We start from the raw sequence: 19,601 nt of genomic DNA, 5'->3' as shown, positions 1-19,601 counted from the left end.
TTAGCCGCGCTCGCGCTCGCGCTCGCTGACTGAGACCATTATGAGTCTTAATGGAGGAGCAGAGACGGCGGTGGAGTCTCGCTTATCTGCTGCACGTTTAACAGAGACCGAGTGTGGAAAATTGCTGGAGAAGTTTATCTCGTTCGCCTCACTGAAGGGAAATGCTGGAAAAATCTCACGAGCAAAACCCGCACAGTAACATGCATAAATTAAAGGAATTTTCACCTTAATGTCTATAGAGAGTCGACTGAGCAGGCAGGTGCGCCGGAGGCTTTCATGCACGAAAGTGAAGACTCTACTTCTGTTAAAGAGTTTAAAATAACTTTACACTCGTTTATAAACATTTTCAACGTCCAGTATTCTCCATTTTCATCGTCTGATCACATACTGTAGTAAAGCACCACACTGTAAATAATGATTTTAAATCACGACACATTAACTTGAGAAGTAGATTACAGTCCCAGAAGTCTTGTTTTCTGAAAAATCTATCGAAATTAAGCGAGTTTATGCCTAAAAAAATATCTGCCAATGGGGTCCAAAAAAAAATGCATTTATTTTTCTGATCCCTTTTTCAGATTTTTCTGTTCTTGTTTAAACCCACATAATTTTAATATAGTTTTCACAAAACAGGATTTAATATCTTATTTCATTTTGCGTCTCAAGTAAATGTATCTTGTAATGTATAATGTATAGATATTTGTACTGAAAAATGAGAACAAAAATACTGAGTATGAAAATAATTGTTTGCACCTTTTTTTTTTTTTTTTTGGAAAAATATTTATTTCCGTTTAGTTACATGATTTTTTTTTTCTACTCGTTATAGTACTATTTGCATAATATATTGTATGTGTGTGTTCTGTGTATATTTATTATGTATATATAAATGCACACACACAGCATACATTTTGAAAATATTTAAATGTATTTACATGTCTATATTTATATTCATATAATTTATATTATATATAAATATATTTAATATACAAACATAACATATTTTTCTGAAATTTTACATGCATGTGTGTGTATTTATATATACATAATAAATAAACAGTACACCTACATATATTATGTAAACAAGAACTTTTATCTTGTGTCTTTATCTTGTGTTCTATCTGAGAATTTAAATATTATTTCATATTTTTAATAATTATTATTATTTAATAATTTAATAAATGTATACATACACTTAATATGTCTTGATATTTATGGAATATATTTTTATATTGCAGAATTAAATGTTATGCATTAAAATGTATAAAAATAATATTTAGTTTCTTTATTTATTTAAATTTGATTATTTAAATCGTATTACATAAAATATTTAATAACATATTATGTGTTTATATATAATAATAAAATATTTATATTTATTTTATATTTGATAAGAACTCTTAATGGTCCTTAATTTTCTGTATTCTATGTATAAATAGTTTTTTCTTCTTGAAATAGGAGTGGGACACTATTTGTGACGATCAGCCATGCACATTTTTTACAGTCCCTTTGTACTTCTGTTTAAATGCTGGAGTTTTCATAAGTTAATTTTTTCCCAGGGCCAGTAAAAAACTCATCCAAACCCTCACAATATACTCTCATTTTATTGATGCTTTATCAGGCGTGAAGTGGAACCTCACTGATACGAGCCATGGGCATCCTTTAAAGATCCATGGGCCATGTCTTTTTATTCAGGCCGACTTTAATAGTCATTTATCCCGGAAACATACCTGGCAATAAAGCTCATTCTGAAATATGAGTGCTGTTAGTGGGTTTGGGTGTTTGCCAGGGTGTTTGTAAGACTTTTAACCCTACATATGAGCAGTCAGAATCGAATAGGGCATTATTCTGTCTAAAAAGGCGTTTTGAATTCTGCTCTTTCTGATGCTCCAGGATAAATGGCGTTTCATTTTCTCCCCAGGTACGACACCATCACTAACCAGTGGGAGATGGTGGCTCCTTTGCCCAAACCTGTCCATTCAGCAGCGGCGACTGTGTGTGGAGGGAAGATCTATGTGTTTGGAGGGGTGAACGAGGCCGGCCTCTCTGCTGGAGTACTTCAGTCATATGTGCCTCAAACCAACGCCTGGAGCTTTATTGAGTCGCCCATGATCGGTAAGAGCGCTCGAGACAATTACTGAAGCGCCCGACTGCAAACTCTGCTCTGTATGGGAGCTTATATAGCACATACAGTACTGTTAGAACATTTTGGGGTCAGTATGAAGTATTTTTTGAAAGAAATTATTACTTTTATTCAGCAAGGATGCATTTAATAAACCAAAGGTGTCAATAAAGACAGTCATATTACAAAAGATTAAATAAATGCTGTTCTTTTGGACTTTTTATTCATCGTAGAATGCAGACAAATATGAATCAGCAGCTGTTTTCAACATTGATAATAATCAGAAATGTTTCTTGAGCAGCAAATCAGCATATTAGAATGATTTGATGTGACACTGAAGACTGGAGTAATGATGCTGAAAATTCAGCTTTGATTACAGCAATAAATTACATTTTACTGTGTATTTACATAGAAAACAATTATTTTAAATTGTAATAATATCTGAATTTTTGTACCTGTATTTTTAATCGGATAAATGCAGCCTTGGCCGAGCATAAAAGTCTTCTTTCAAAAAACCAAGCCAAACTTTTGAACAGTAGTGCATATATACATGTACAGAAATATAGTTTTACAGAAACGATATAAAAAGACCCGAACTTCATCTATAAAATTAACCATTTTAGTTAAGAAAATGTTCAAGCGTCGTGCATGGACAATCCCACGTCCCGCATCAGATGCAAAGTCTAAAGTTTTGCATTAGACAGTCTTGAAACTGAGACAGAAACTTCATGGAATTTCACTGGTATTTGACTTCATTAGTATTTGGCATTTTGACACGCTCCAGAGATCTTGAGCTTGTGGGAGAAGGAACTTTTTTTCAACCTGTATCTCGGTGGCGAATGCAGCCCTGAGGGACACGCAGCGGGAGCAGGTCTCAGGCGTTTCATTACAGCTGGAAAAACAAGCGTTTCCCCATTAGTGCAGAAATAAGTGTGGATTTAAAAAAGCACACAGAGCTGCCATTTTTAGTTGCTAAAATAAGTTATTTTGGATTTCCACCGGACTGCTGTGAGTCTTTCTCAGAGACACGTTTGACGTTTAATATATACGGTAACACTAATTAGTTTAACACAATTTAGTTAACATTAACTAACATTGAAAAATACTTTGAAAGCATTTACTGTATTAATCTTAGTAAATGTTAATATCAACGTTTACCAATGCATTAAAATCACTGTATCTTTTACTATTATTTAATGAGCCTAAGCTAACATGAACTAACAATAAACAGTTGTATTTTTAATAACTAACATTAACAAAGATTAATAAATACTGAAACAAATTTGCTTTTGATGAATTATGGTGTTTCTATTGTAATATGTTGGTTGATATTTGATTTCCATCATGTTTTTGAATGAGCAGCTAGAATGGTACTGTAAAACAAAGCGATTTCAAAATAAGAGTCCCTCTGCGTTTTGGTTTTGTTTATATTGAAAAGCATAGGAAAGACAAAATATTATTTAAAGGGGTCCTATTATGCTCTTTTACAAAGTCTTCCATTCGAATTTCTGTAGGCGGGAATTATTTGTAATGAAATTCTAATGAGCCGCTTTGTGATATCACAAGGCCCGGAAAACAAACGCTGTAGTCCAAACGAGCCGTTCGTTGTAGTTCTTGAAAAGGGATTTTTAAAAAACTAAATATCTCCCTTTGGAGTGGACTTTGAGATTTGTAACTTTCTAGATCTTTTTAATGCCCAAACATACACACTACACACTGACTACAATTAAAAAAGTGAAAAAGCATAATAGGACCCCTTTAAAACATACATTTTGCTAGTTACAGCTGTTTATTGCTGTTCTTTAAACACCTTTTTGTATCTGCAAACTCTAATATAAGTCAGCAAGGTTTGTAAAGCTCATGCATCAGATAGTTCATGAATAATCAAGGCTGTTTTAAAGCGAATCAGTTCATAGCGGTCTTGGTGAAGCCTGTGGACGTTTATTTTCTAGTCATGCATGAATAGCTTGTATCTGCTTGAATGGGGTTAGTTTAGTATTTTTGGTTCAGCTAATGGGCGCGTGTGTTCTTTAGCAAAGCAGTTCTTCGACAGCAAACAGCGTTTTACAACTACAATTTAAATTGACCAGAAGTCGTTTGTTTTTAATGAGTTTTCCAGCATCCTCCAGCGGCTGTCAGTGTGAACGGAGCTGCACTGTATACTGTCTCTGCAAACATGAAGTGCATGGTTAATGAAAACTCAACCTTAGCTAGTAACTAGTTTCTTGTGTTATGCATTTCTTCAACAGTGTCCCAGCTATTGTACTCTCTGCCTCATTTTTGGCTGATCTGCCACCTGACAGACAATCGTTCACACTTACGGACGACTCATATTCTTTACACTTCTGAGTCACACATAATGCTTCTCCTCTAGAATTCATCATGAGGAACATCTATGTCCATTTTTAGATGTTAATGCTTTGTCCGGGTCCCGGCGGTTTCTGAAAAGAGTTTAAAGACTGTTTTATCCATTTTGAATGGCATTTAAATGGTATAACAAAAGACTTCATTATGATTTTAAGAGCTACTATTAAACTTCAAAAGGATGTGATTTCATTCAATAAATGTAAGTGTTGCATAGCACTACTCTGCGTTTCAGAGCACTTTACAGTCAGTGAATACAGTCCATTTATGCCAAATGGATAGCTTTTTATGTATTGTTGATGAACTTAGACAGTATGTACTTTGTGGTGTTTATATTGTAGTCTGTAGTAGATGGTTTAAAAAAATTTTTTTTTAACTGAGCAGCTTGGAGTAGTACAGCGAAAGCTTTTCAAAATAAGAGTCCTGGTGCATTTAGGGATTGTTTATAATTAATCCTCTGGGTATTTTTAAGGGATTTTATGGTACTAAATTATATTTATAGAATAGTTATGATGCATTTATTACCTGTTAAGCACTTTTTCATCATAGACCTGAAAATTAAGTTTCCAACTTAAATTGTCACAAACCTTTAATGCTTTGGAACACAGACTTATATTTAATATCTTTTTAAAGAAGACACTTGGCACTTGACACTTATTACAAAAAATGTAAAAAGTTTAAAAATACACAAAACTTTTTTTTTTTTTTGTAATTTTATATGAAATTTATATTTTCCAAAATATGTTTTACTCTGAAGCTGCGAGAAAATCAAAGCCATAAATCTAAACAATATATAAAAATGAGCTTTCAGTAAGATTAAATTTTTTTTTCATACCATTCTGAAGTAAAAAAAAAAATAAAAAATTCAGAATGACTGAACACCACCAGACCATTAAAAGCAAAGGAAAGAATAAAAAAAGGGTCAGTACATATATTTTACTAGTAACAGCACAATCTATTAACTTTCTTTAATCTGATTATTTTTGTATCAGCAAACTCCCAATATGGGTAGACCATATTTGTATGTATTCATATATTAGTACATACCAATTTCAGTACATATGTATGTATATACAGTATATATATTTTTTCTAATAAACCGTATTAAAGGGGTCATATGATGCGATTTCAAGTTTTCCTTTCTCCTTATGAACTTTAATATGCATTATACAGAGGCAAGATGAAAAGAAAAAAAACACCATCTAAACTTTTCTAAAGACAGTAAGTTCCCCTCAGACATACTGTACATTCATATAAACTCCTACCCCTAATTGAATCGCGATTTGTTTCGCATCTCAATCGATATGAATCGTCACATATTTTAATATGTGGCTTGTGGTGTTCGGCCAATCACAATGCACTGGGTCAGCTGGCCAATCAGAGCAGACTGCGCTTGTCACAGGAGGGACTTTGTTGAAAACGAAGCGTTTGAGAGAGGCGGGACATAGAGGACCTACAATAATGTACAGTATTTGAAAAATAATGTGTTTTTTGAACATTAAAGCATGTCAACATATTCTGTTACACCAAATACACAAAATAATGATCTTTAAAATAGCATCATATGACCCCTTTAAGTCCTCGTTGAATATGTGCCATGGTCTGTTTAATTAAAGTCAAAGAATCGGAGATGATTTATTTTGAGATTAAGGGTTTGTTCTGTATGGACTAAAGCAGTGGTCACCAACATGGTGCCCGTGGGCACCTGGTAGCCCGCATAGAGTCTCTGAGTCGCCCGCCAAGCACGTTAAATAGCCTAAATTAGCATTGGGCGATAAATGATATCATATCGAGATTATGATCAAATTCATGTTAATGATGATGAGCTCTCGACATTTTTACTCAATATGGATTAATCACAACAGAAATAAATGTTACAGCAACCAGTCAGTGCATGTCGCTAATAAGTCTGCATCTTCTGTGTGTCTGTGTGAATGCGTGGAGTAGTTTTCATCTGATACACAAACTCAAACACACGTGGCTCGCGCCACTTCTCAATAAAATGTCTAACACAGTGGTCACCAACATGGTGCCCGTGGGCACCTGGTAGCCCGCATAGAGTCTCTGAGTCGCCCGCCAAGCACGTTAAATAGCCTAAATTAGCATTGGGCGATAAATGATATCATATCGAGATTATGATCAAATTCATGTTAATGATGATGAGCTCTCGACATTTTTACTCAATATGGATTAATCACAACAGAAATTGAAACTAAAACTAAAACTGAAAGACCTTCACGACAAACCGTCAAAATAAAAGTCCGGTTTAACTTGAAATTATATGACTGAATATATTACTACTGTATACTACAATGCAATTCTCAAAGTAATAATATTATTATTATTTTTAAGGAATATCATACAACCAAGTTATTTTTATTATTATTAATTTATACAGTTCTGTTGTGCAGCATCATGTCTGATAAAATAAAATAAAAAAATAAAAATGCAATGTTTTTTTTGTAAATTGATTTTCATTTGATTACATTTTAAATGTATGTAATGTTAAAGTTTTATTAATTCACTTCACTAGACACCATTTTTTATGATAAATTTGTACTGAATCATAAAACACGGAATCCATAAGAAATCAAATGGAAAACACAGAATTTAGGGGAAAATAAAATGCAGTTTTGCATAAAATGCAAGATATCAAGATATTAGAGAAAAAAAAATAAAAAATATATATATATATATATATATATGCATTGGAGTATTAAACAAGTAGCCCTTGAGACTATTTTATCCCTTTAGGGAGCCCTCACTCACAAAAAGGTTGGAGACCCCTGGACTAAAGGTATTAGTTTGTGCAGGTCTTAAAAAGTCTTACATTTGATTGTACCCTGCTTTGTATCAGGTAAAAGCGTGCAGAGAAATTCTGTTTAACGTTGTCATTATCTAGTTCAGTTTAATGTTTCATGCGGTTCATGAGAAGTTCTTACTTTAATGGTGTACCGTGTATTTTTGCCCTTTCTACAATCCACAAAAGAAACTCAGACATTCTGCTCTTGTGTTTCACGAAACTTCTGAGACATCATTATAAAGTTGTCAATGCAACTCCTGTCTTCTGAAGCCATATAATGCTTGGTGTGGGGAACAGACTCAAATTTAAGTTATTTGAGGCATATATTTTGTTGGATGGTAATATTTCTCAAATTATTATACTGCAGCCTTGTTTTCACTATGAAAATAGCCATGGAAACAAACAAACAAGTTGTTATTTTCTGATGATTTTCCCTATTCTTGCTTCTCTCAGTGAGTTTAGAAGACTTTATATAGCTAATGAGTCATATGAACTACTTTTATGGTGTTTTTTGCTGTTTTCTTGTTCTTTTTTAAGCTGGAAGGATGCCACTGTGATATTTCGTTCATAGATCCACATTACTGTATTGGATTGTAATATTTCTGATTTGAGATATTTTTATTCCATTATTACCCTTAATAAAATTTGTCCAGATTTAGTTTGAGTTTTTGTTAAAAATTAATCTTAAACATCTTAATAAATAATTTCTATTTTTATATATATATTTTTTTTTTTTCTTGTATATACAGTAGGTATTGTATATACTATATTATGTTTTTGCCATGAAAATAACCATAGAAACAAACAAACAAGGTATTGTTTTCTCCCATTCTCATTGCTCTCAGTAAGACTTTATATGGCACATGAGTCATATGGACTACATTCATGGTGTTTTTTTGCTGTTTTCTTGTTCTTTTCGGAGCTGGAAAGATGTCATTATGATCTGTGTAAAGATTCTCCTTTTTAGTTCCTTTTTAGTTTTAGTAACAGCATACAGGTTCAGAGCGACACGCGAATGAGTAAATAATGATAGAGTTGTAATTTTTGTGGATTGAACTGTTCCTCCAGCCAGTGTTGATGTTTGCATGGAACCAAACCAACCGAACGTGAATAATGTCAAATGAGACTCCTTCAGAAGCTTCAGATAGTGAAATGAGAAAGTGAGATATGACCGCTTCTGACATTCAACTCCACAGCTGACGGCAGACGTTCACTCGCACGTGTGGAGTCACGCTGGGTCAAACACGTACGACTGTGTAGACGATGAGCGTTTAGAGCCAACGACTCAAAGTTCAGAGCCGGCGGCTGACATCATCTCCAAAGGCCAGCCGCATGTGAGAAGGAAACATGATATTTGGATTATTGTGAAGGGCTTGAGCGATCTGGAAAGGTCGTTCAGAGATGTCAAGTGTTGCAGGTATTCCTGCGCCGGTGGATAATGAACTCTTGAGGGTTTCAGCCGGTAACATCATCTCAGCCCAGGCGCTTATTGATTTTGATGTTGCTATGGACCGCAAGGCGCTTATTGATTTTGATGTCGCTGTGGACATTGTGGCCCAGGGATCATATGTTTATTGCAGCCATGTTTGTGTATGAACAAGCAAAGGCTCAAATACAATGCACCTCAGTCTTCATTATCTTGTTATTTGACTTCCGACTCGATCGATAAAGCCATGGAAATGGTCAACAGTAATAAAGGATCTAAAATGACTGTGTAGCATAATAAAATAGCCGTGTATAGTTGCAGCGTAGGACAGTAAAGACTAGCGGTTGAAGATGTGGGGAGGTAACGGAAAGGTTGTGGGTTCAAACCCAACAAAGACTGATCACAATATATCTTTATATTGATCAAATGTGACAGTAAAGACATTTATAATGAAACAAGATTTCTATTTCAAATAAATGCTGTTATTTTGAACTTAATTCTTTCAAATAATCAAAAAAAAAATCACAATTTCCAAAGAAATATGAAGCAGCACAACTGTTTTCAACATTGATCATATTAAGAAATGTTTCTTGAGCAGCAAATCATCATGTGACACTGAAGACTGGAGTAATGATGCTGAAAATTCAGCTTTGATCACTGAAATAAATTACATTTTAAAATCTACTCAAATAGAAAATGGTTCTTTTAAATGTAAAAATATTTCAAAATATTACGGTTTCTGTTTTTACTGTATTTTTGATCAAATAAATGCAGCCTTGGTGAGCAGAAGAGACTTCTTTCAAATAAATTAAAAGATCTTACCGACATCAAATTTTTTGAAGCGTATATGTGGTATTTTAATTGCAATTAAGTGACTTAAAAATACACGATGACTAATAACATTCTCCTGTGCAAGGCAAAAAGGTGTTTTAATTAGTCTTTTTTGGCATGTTTTCCGGTTAAAGTGTCAAAAAAAATAAAAAAAACATTAAAATGATAAATTTAGGTGAGAATCAACACTTCATAGTGAAGTTTTGTAGATTGCATTGCATATGCAATGTATTTGTCTTATTGCCCTTGCAGATTTTTCACACTTGTTTTGAGCTTGTTTATACTTCAAAATGTGAAAATGCACAAATGCACTTGTGTTAAAGATGCATTCTCTGAAAGCAAGTCTTAAGCATGTATGCAGCATTGCTTCTGAACTAAATGTTGTTTTTAAGGATTTTTAGATATTTTAACAAAATATTTGACACAAATCCTCATTAAGAGTAGTATTTTTTACATTGTTGGTGGTGCAATGACACATTGAGCGTTAAAAAAACGATAAGATCTGCCGTGGAGAAGCTTGATTTGGTCGGTCAGCAGTAAGAGGTTGGTCTCTCCGTTGACAGTCATTAATACCCGTTTGCAATTATTCATCTCTGTGCGTCTTATCGGCAGGGAACGGCATTGTCAGCTCCGCCATCTGTGAATGACAACACCTTCCTCCCGCTGGCATGCTTATTGTGTTTGACAGGCCAGAAAACGCTGTGGGACCGGCTCGCGCTCACGCTGCTCTGTATTGTGTTTTGTGCCATGAAATGCATCGGGGAGATGAAGGTCTTTGGTGTTTTAGCCACATTTGTGGAAGAGTGAAACTTTGTTTAACTGTAAAAGGGCACTGTGTGTGTGAGATATTCCTTCAAGAGCCCCATTTAGTAGTTGTGCCACATGAGTGAGGATGGCAGATTGACACTTCAGTGCCCAGCAGGAGACGGCAGACGCGCTGTGATAGGGTGCGCTGAAAATCATCCTCAAACATGTGCGGTCAGGTGGAGAACTGATGCCTAAAGGAGATTCAATCAAGAAACTCAGAAAGTTCAGAAAACAACTCTAGAAAGGTAGAAGTTGAATCTCATGAAAACATCTCTAGGTCACATTTCACCACATTTAAGAGTTTACTGCAAAATAACTGAATTTTGTTATCTTTAATTTTTTTTTATGGATGAGACCAAACTATTTTCTTTGGTAATTGACATATAGACCACAAACACTGTCTACTGAGCTGCAAATGCACTGAACCCAGGACATTCCTTTAACCAGTACAAAAATTATTTAAATAATATATATAATTTTTTGTGTTTTACAATAATGAAAAGTTTATTTATTTATTTATTTACATTTTGTTATCATGCAGATAATGTCACAATGTAAATAATCTCATTTTATTAATTTGATTTAAGGACATTCCTCTAAACAATACAGAAATTTACAATTTAAATAATACATATTATTTCTGAATTGCAAAAAAAAAAATTTTTGTTTGCATATATTTATTATCATGCAAATAATGTCACAATGTAAAGAATGTATTTTTTATTTCATTTTCTGTGTTATTTAAACATTCCTTTAAATAATACAGAAATTACAATTTAAATAATATATATTTTTGCATTACAATAATGCAATAATAATTATAGTTGGAGATTAAATAAGCAAATTTTAAATATAAAAAAATTAAACAAATTATTTATTTATTAATTCATTCATTCATTCATTTTTTGTTTGTTTATTATCACACAGATAATGTCACAGTGTAAAGAATTTCATTTTAAGCCAAAGAATATATATGGGTCAGTGACAAAAAAGGATTGGCAAGATGAGAAATTCAAAAATCTATTAAAAACTTGTTTTAAAAGCATGCATCAGGTATTTTAAAAAGTACACCGTGTGTTTATGTTGATTTTATGTAATTAAAAATGGCATATGCACCATTTTTTTACAGAAGTTTTACTTCATTTTAAAATATCACACGAAAATAGTTTTTATTAGAGTTATCTCTAAATGTACATTTTAATGCGTTTTTGCAATATGTGGTGGAACATATGCTGAAAACACCTGTTTCCTAAATAATCTTTGACAAATTATGTAAAAAAAAAAAAAAGTTAAAAACCATATTATTTTGTTAAATTAGATTATTACATTTTATTCCACATAAATTTTCCTGTATATAATTATACTTTTATGAAAAATACTGGTTACGTCAATTGACACAAACCAGTTACACCACCTGACCATGTTGCTTCTATAGCAAAAGGCCATTGTTTGTTGAAGAAATTGACACTGAAAATCAAGCATGACAGTCAACAAGTTCAGCTGAAGTGCTTTTTTTTTCAATGCTAAAAAAAATCTGGCAGAATGAAATTATCATAGTGATGAACAGTGAACTCGTCTTGTATTGTAATTACAGTTAAAGTAAAGTGAAAGTAAAGTGAAGTGTGGCCAAGTATGGCGACCCATACTTGGAATTTGTGCATTTAACCCATCCAAGTGCACACACACACACACACACACACACACACACAGTAGTTAACACACACAAATCTGGTATAGTCAGTGTATTGTTAATATATATATATATATATATATATATATATATATATAAATATACACACAAAAATGTAAAGAGTTTTTTTTTAATTATTATTATTCTTTTAAAATGTATTATTTTACTATGGGGTGGAATATGGCCTGGTTCTTAACAGGTTTTGTGAGATTTACTCTTGGACTGTAGTGATTTCCTTCTATTTGTCATGTGCTTAGAGCACCGCTTAGCTCTGATAGATTAAGTGAGATCAAATACTTCCCTTGTTTAGCGTTCAGTATTACCCATTGCACATGGACTGCATGGGCTCTTCTATTTTTGACCATTATTTGTTAACGTTTCCTCCTCTTTTCTCTGTTTTTTACATTATCCGTAATATCTGTTCTTCCCGGGAGGTCTCACTTCAAATCTGAAAAGGCTCAAGATTTAATTAGCTCAATGTTCTCACGTCTCTCTTCAGCGGCTGAGGTTGAAGTCGCAGCTGCTGGGTTGAATGTGAATTCAATTCAATTTGCCACTCATCAATTATTTATGTGTTTTCTCCTGCTTGATTACTTGAATCAAATAAGTTAACCGCATTCATGCCAACATAATGTGCTTGAACAGGGCTATTGATTTACAATTGGACAGCCGACACACTGACCTCAGCTGTTACTGTTAGACTCGTATTTTGTTGAAATTAATAAGCTGTTGCTTGGCTTTCTCAATAAATGAAACGTAATATGCTTACTGTTTACGTCTCTGCTGCACAATGGGTTTTGTGATCTTGTTTATTTGATGAGGTGCGATGCCTTTAACAAGACATTCATCTGAAGTCAACATGAAACCAATTGACCTTATTTACTTAAAATATGTTCCTGGTCTTACTCTGAATGCACATTATTCCTGAGGATAAAAAACATCAAAATCTTTCATCAGCTGCTTCTAGCCACTGCTTGCATGCAAGCTTGTGATCCAAAATGCAGTGCATTCACTTATGGACATGAAAGAGATTTTAAAATGGGTAAAAATGGGTTTCCTTTAGGCTTTTGACCTTTAAACCCCAAAATTGGTGACTTGTGTTTTATTCTCCCATTGTTCAGATAACAAATACGCCCCTGCTGTGACTCTGAATGGCTATATCTTCATCCTGGGAGGAGCGTACGCCAGAGCCACCACCATCTACGACCCTGAGAAGGGAAACATCAAAGCAGGACCCAACATGAACCACTCCAGACAGTTCTGCAGGTAAGACCAGCTTACACACCACCATCTGTCCATGGAGAAATCTGGATGGAGAGCTTTCGCAGCTGTCAGAGAGCTAGTTACTCATGGCTACTCAAACTGTTCTTGTACATTCATGGTTCTTTGAATAGAGCTGAAAAGAGGTTTACTGCACAAATCTATCCTTGTTAAAGGTGCTTCAGTATTAATATTTATCGCACTTCTTGTGTATTAAACTTTTGCAACATGATACATTGTGATTTTTAGGTTTTCTCAACTGTTTTCCTAAGTAACACTACTAAATTTCACTAAATGCAAAATGCTAGTGATGGGCGCTTTTGAAACACTGCTTCATACAGCTTTGAAATATCTACGAATCTTTTGTTTCGAATCACTGGGTCAGAGCTTGTATCAAACTCACCAAGTCATGTGATTAAAGCAATGGAGTCTTCGTTACCTTGTACTGTTTTGAACCTTGGTTTGGTTCTGATTGTTCTCCACTAGATGGCGTTTTATAATGTAGATTCATTTTTAATAAGTTTAATAAATTTTAGTACTAGTGCATTGCCAAGCCTTGCCTAACAACACACATAACTCAGTTTTACATATTTTACAAAACCTTCAGACTTAAAGGGTTAGTTCACCCAAAAATGAAAATTAGGCTGTGCTTTACTCATCCCCGAGGCATCCTACGTGTATATGACTTTCCTCTTTCAGACAAATCCAGTCAGAGTTATATAAAAAATTATTCTGGTTATTCCAAGCTCTATCATTGTTTTGGACTTATTAACATATTCATCCCAGAAGAGGCATATTCCAGTCACTGCCTCTTTGTACTGCATTGTGATATATTTTTGAATAAATGACTAACATCTAGAAAAATAAAACGAACACCACATCACTGACCTATAAATCATATAATCCCATCATTCATCAACGAGAGGTTTGCGATTGAGTGACTGGCCTGGAATTAATGACTGCAGATATATGATAGGACAGCTTTAGAGGAATGTCATACCTAGATTTAGATGAGCTCTGACAAGACCGCCTTCCATCTTTGCGCTCTTAATAACAGTAAGAGCTCTTGGCGAGAAGAATCTCAGTCCAAACTCTTTACTATTAGATGAAACAATATATATGTGTGTGTGTGTGTGTGTGCGTGTGTAACTATATATAGTTATATAGTACACTTAATATGTAAGGTCAGCTATGCTTACAAATCAAGGATATTTGACACATGGGGCCCTATTTTAATGATCTAAGCGCAAGGTATAAAGCGCACGGCTCAGGTGCACTCAGGGCGTGTCCGAATAAACAGGTTGTCCCTATTCTCTTAATCCCATCCATAAAAACCCGTGTCTCACACGGCTCCGGGGGGGTGAACAAAGGCCTCCTGTAGCGAATCGATGCGTTTTTCGATGCGTAAGAAAAATAACCATATTTAAAACATAATAATCAATATAATCTAGCTTGCGCTCACTGTTGTAAACGGAAGCAGCTCCAGGCAGATGACGTATGAGGTTGGCTTTGCGCATGCACCACTCAGAAGTGACGAACGCGGAAACGCAGGGGAGAGATCAAAAGACGGAATGTAATTTTTCATTTTTAAAAATGTTTGTGTGCTGCTGCGCGTCCTTGTGTGTGTAATAAGCAAAGTGTACACGCATTGCGCACCCGCCTATATGTGCATATTACTAACGCGCTCTTTAAATAACAAAGAAAAAATATTGCGCCAGACTTTAGACCAGGTTTGAGTTGGTCTATGGAGCAGTCTATTTTCAGTGCCAACAATGCGCCTGAACACACCCCTTTTTTAGACCAGCACGCCCATGGGCACACAAATGGGCGCAAATGCATTCGCTATTTAAACAACACGGTGCAGGACGGGAAAATGAGAACTGTGTCGGGCTGAAACTAGCAAAAACACTTGCGCCGCACCTTGCGCCGGGTGTATGATGGGGCCCCTAGTTTTACAAAGCTGTATATTCTGTAGACCTCATCATTAGGCCAAAACACAAAGAATGGTGACAATCAACAAACATAAAAAGATGAGATATAAAACACAACAGATAACTAACAGTAATGACAAAACAAAAAAGCAAAACAATTATCCTACAACAGTAACTGCATCATTTATTAATGCTGCAATTCATGCTGGAAACTCACAAACCCTAAACATTTCAGCAATATTGTTCAATTTTATAGTTCTGTATTCACACCACTGTGTTTGACTAACATATATGGGATTCCGTTGGTCTAACATGGGTTTTTTATGTAGTTTCACTTAATTTCTTAGTAATTACGACTCAAAAGGTCCCATAAACTGGGAAATATGCAGTTGCTCATTTTAGATTGTATTACAGACATGAAATATATCTCAATTCATGTGTCTTCTTGAGGCTACTTTATCTGAATCCAACTCTCATTTTTTTCAGATCAAACATTTATTGTCAAGATTAGACTCTTTTAGAGGCTTTAGTCAAAAAGCGTCCCTAAAGCTTGTTTTTATAACCTCTCTTAATCGTGTGATATATAGTACACCACAGGGTCCAGCTCCAGCTGTCTAAAACGCATTTGTTTTTAGGTTTTAGTGCTTTGACTGAGTTAACTTTATTGTTATTGTCGTTATTCACTCAGCAACATATTCATTTAAATTTGCTGCAGTCGCTTTCAAATAACCCAAAAAATGCAATTCTCGCCCCATAACTGCTACCATTACGTAATGTTAATGAACAAAATGAGCATTAACAACCATCATCAAGTGAATACAGATGGATCAAGCTGAGAAAAGCACATTGTCAAAGCGATGTGTTCCAGTTTACACAAAGCCCCCCCTGCTCGCTCCTAAGACTTTATTCGGTGTCCCCCAGGGTCGTGCTTTGGGCCCGATTTGCTTTCACTGCTGATTGGTATTCGCAGCAGAGGCAGTAATTAGCTCAGCAGCAGATGAAGCACGAACGAGCCGCCGAACAATCGCTAATACATCACGTCCCCCCAAAACACACACAGGCACCTTTTACGCTTCCGCTGTGTATTTGCGATACAAATATGTTTTCCCAAAACTACACGTCAGTTACAGTCACACTCGCATGAGTTTCCACATTAACATTTTGAAACCTGTCAAGGGCTTGAAATGAATACGGCCCAAAGAGAAGATTAGGAGGTAGATGATTCATCTCATCCATCAGTTTGACAGTTTTAGAATACCGAGCCTTTATGTAAGATGGCAAATGGGAACATAATCTTTATCATTACACTTATATATGCAGTTCGAAATCCAGGAATTTTTTTCTCAAATAACAAGGGATGGGAATCTGAGAAAACTGTATGGTTCTGGTGCCAGATCACAACTTAGACACTGCCAGAGTATTTCAGTACTCTGTTCTGTCCACATCAGAAACTGAACCAGCGAACAAGGTTTTGCATTAAGATGAGCATGATAGGCCAAGACTTTTACCCCTTAGCTTTAGAAAATATATGTTCTTGCAGTTTTGAGTTAGCTTACAGTGTATACATGTCTACTCCAGTATAGACAGTTTATCATCCATAAATTGTTTTAGTTTTTGTTAATATTTTAATTAGATTTTATTAGATTTTCTGATTTCGCTTTAGTTAACGTTTTTGTGATTTTGTTTGTCATTTTTGTAATTTTTTTTTTTTTTTACATTTACATTTAGTCATTTAGCAGATGCTTTTATCCAAAGCGACTTACAAATGAGGACAATGGAAGCAATCAAAATCAACAAAAGAGCAATGATATGTAAGTGCTATAACAACTCTCGATTATATAATAAATGAAAAGAAAACAGAGTAGAAAAAGAATAGAAGTTTTTAAGAAAACAAGCAGTTAGTAAATAAATAGAGAGCAAGTCTAAAAGGGACAAGTTTTTTTAAAGAATAGAATTAGAATAGAGAGTGCTAGAGTTAGAGGGTCAAATAAAGATGGAAGAGGTGTGTTTTTAATATGTCTGTTTGTAATATTTTGTATTAATTAGTTTTTTTTATATTATTTAATTTAATTTCAGTTCATGTTTATTTATTTTTATGGATTTGCCACTGTATATGTATTGATAGGCTGATTTGTTATTATTGTTATCTTATTTTATCTTATCTCTATAATAACTATAATAACCCTGGTATACTGTGCCACTGTATATGTATTGTTAGGTTCAGGGTTGTCTGATTTGTTGTTATTGTTTTTTATATTATATTATAATATTGTTATCGTTTTTTTTTTTTATTATGTTTTAAAATTATTTTATCATTCTTATTTGTTTGAATTAATTATTATCATTTTCATTTGTAATTGTTTTATTAATTTATCTTTGTTTTATTATTATTATTATTAATTTATTTGTTTATTTTTAAATCTGTTTTATTTTTTATTTTATTTTTATGTTCTAGGTGGTTCTGGTGTATGTTCTTATTTATCAGAAAGTGAAAATCAATATTTAAGAAAAAAGAAATTAAACCAGTTCTGAAATAATGTCTTTTCCAGTGCCGTGGTCCTGGACGGGAAGATCTACGTGACCGGCGGCATCGTGAGCAGCGAGGGTCCGGCGCTGGGAACCATGGAGGCCTTTGACCCCTGTGCGAACGTGTGGACGCTGCAGCAGAGCATGCCCTGCCCGCTCTTCAGACACGGCTGCGTGGTTATTAAGAAGTACATTCAGAGCGGCTGACGCTGACACAGACGAACATGACTCCACCGTCTCCTGCACACCGGACACCCACCTTCACAACACGGCAAGGATTAGCAGCGCTGATACCGAAGCCGCGCTCACTTTCTGACACCCACTCGGAATGTAGAAGCTAATCTTTTCTGCCGGGGCGCAAACGGGCCTTCGTGTAATATAGCGCACCTGACAGAGCTGTCCTTGATGTGTGTCGTGGCTCTAGCCTTAATGCTCTGTGGCCATTCGGATTGAACTTTTTTACACAATTCCTTTTTATTTTCGTTTACAGAATTCACTAGGTTTTCGCATTGCCACCGTTTTAATGTTTGCATAACTTTCATTCTTCTTTCTTTGAGCAATACTGTAAAATCACAGCGTCTGGTTTCAGTAATCCATGTGATGGTTCACTCAGTTGTATCACTATTTCATCATTTCCGTTTGAAAGCACTTTTTAATTATGTAGGGGAGACAAAGTTGTTGAACAAGCACTGAAACCTCATGTGATGATCGCTTCCATAAGCTCCACCTTCCTTAGTTACTGTTGCTCACTCAGACAAGCACGTCCCTGCAGATTTCAGTGCAATTGTTAGTAAAATGAGATTGTGAAGTGGTGAAATGGATTGGATGTTATTCGTACGTGGGCTGGAATGAAGCGTGACATTGCAGAGGATCTTTTTTATCTGCCGTTTTGGATCCGAAACTGATAAATTACGCAGTAACGTGATTAAAAATGTCAGAGACTGTGAACAGGGGCTGCCAAATGCTTCTCGCTGTCACTGAAAAGAGAAAAGCAATCACAGCTGATCACATTAGTGTAAGTGAACACAGCTAGTTACTACCACAGATACTATATCATCTGAATTAATATGCACAGAAAATGACATGCACTGCAAAAAAAAAATTCTTAGTAAGTATTTTGCCTTTTCCAGTACAAATATCTAAACATTTTAATTCAAGGTACATTTACTTTGCCAGGAAAATGACTTAAGTCTTGTTTTCTGAGAAATGTATCAAAATTAGAACAAGAAAAATTATCTGTCAGTGCATGGGTCAGAAAAATAAACTTATTTAAAAGGGAAAACGAGCTTATCTTTCTAACCTCACTGGCAGATATTCTTTCTTGTTTCAATCAAAAACTTTTTTCTTTTTTTTTTTCGGAACACAATTTTATGCCATTTTAAATCTAATGCAAATCTTAAGAATGTTTAGATGTTTGTACTAGAAAACAAGAAAAAATACTAATACATAAATTATGTATTTATTTATTTAATTAATACATTTTGTTTTCCAGTTAAAATATAAAAAAATCTTTGAAACCAAATAAATTTACTAAAGCAACACTGCATAAGTTATTAGCACTTGTTTTTAGAGGTTGCATCTTTAATAGAGGGTATTTTGTCTTAATGCACTGCATATTTTTTCACTTCTTTTAAGTATAAACAAGTTAAAAACAAATGGAAAAATCTGCCAGTGCAGTAAGACAGAATACTCATATATTAAAGATAGAATCTATATGAAAACCATGTCTTATGCAATACCTTATGCAGTGTTGCTTCTCAAGTAGATTTATCTTGTACAGGATTTTAGATATTTTTAGATGTGACTTTTAAACAAGTCAAAAACACTAATTAAAAGCTTAAGTTATT

General features: G+C 34.5%; 1 protein-coding gene across 1 annotated transcript in view; it reads left to right on the top strand.

The window, feature by feature from the left end:
- The window catches only part of LOC107663124 (kelch-like protein 29), a 133,933-nt gene extending 115,110 nt beyond the window's left edge, over positions 1-18,823 (top strand). Inside the window, exons 15-17 of the mRNA XM_016453284.1 lie at positions 1,916-2,109; positions 13,159-13,303; positions 17,778-18,823. Coding sequence (XP_016308770.1) covers positions 1,916-2,109; positions 13,159-13,303; positions 17,778-17,961 — 523 coding nt within the window. The 3' untranslated portion in view covers positions 17,962-18,823. The remainder of the gene's footprint in view (positions 1-1,915; positions 2,110-13,158; positions 13,304-17,777) is intronic.
- Positions 18,824-19,601: the final 778 nt, after the last annotated feature.

The sequence above is a fragment of the Sinocyclocheilus anshuiensis genome, unplaced genomic scaffold (assembly GCF_001515605.1).
Source record: "Sinocyclocheilus anshuiensis isolate Anshui unplaced genomic scaffold, SAMN03320099.WGS_v1.1 scaffold767, whole genome shotgun sequence".
NCBI classification, from domain to species: Eukaryota; Metazoa; Chordata; class Actinopteri; order Cypriniformes; family Cyprinidae; genus Sinocyclocheilus; species Sinocyclocheilus anshuiensis.
This window is presented reverse-complemented; position numbering and strand designations above follow the sequence as displayed.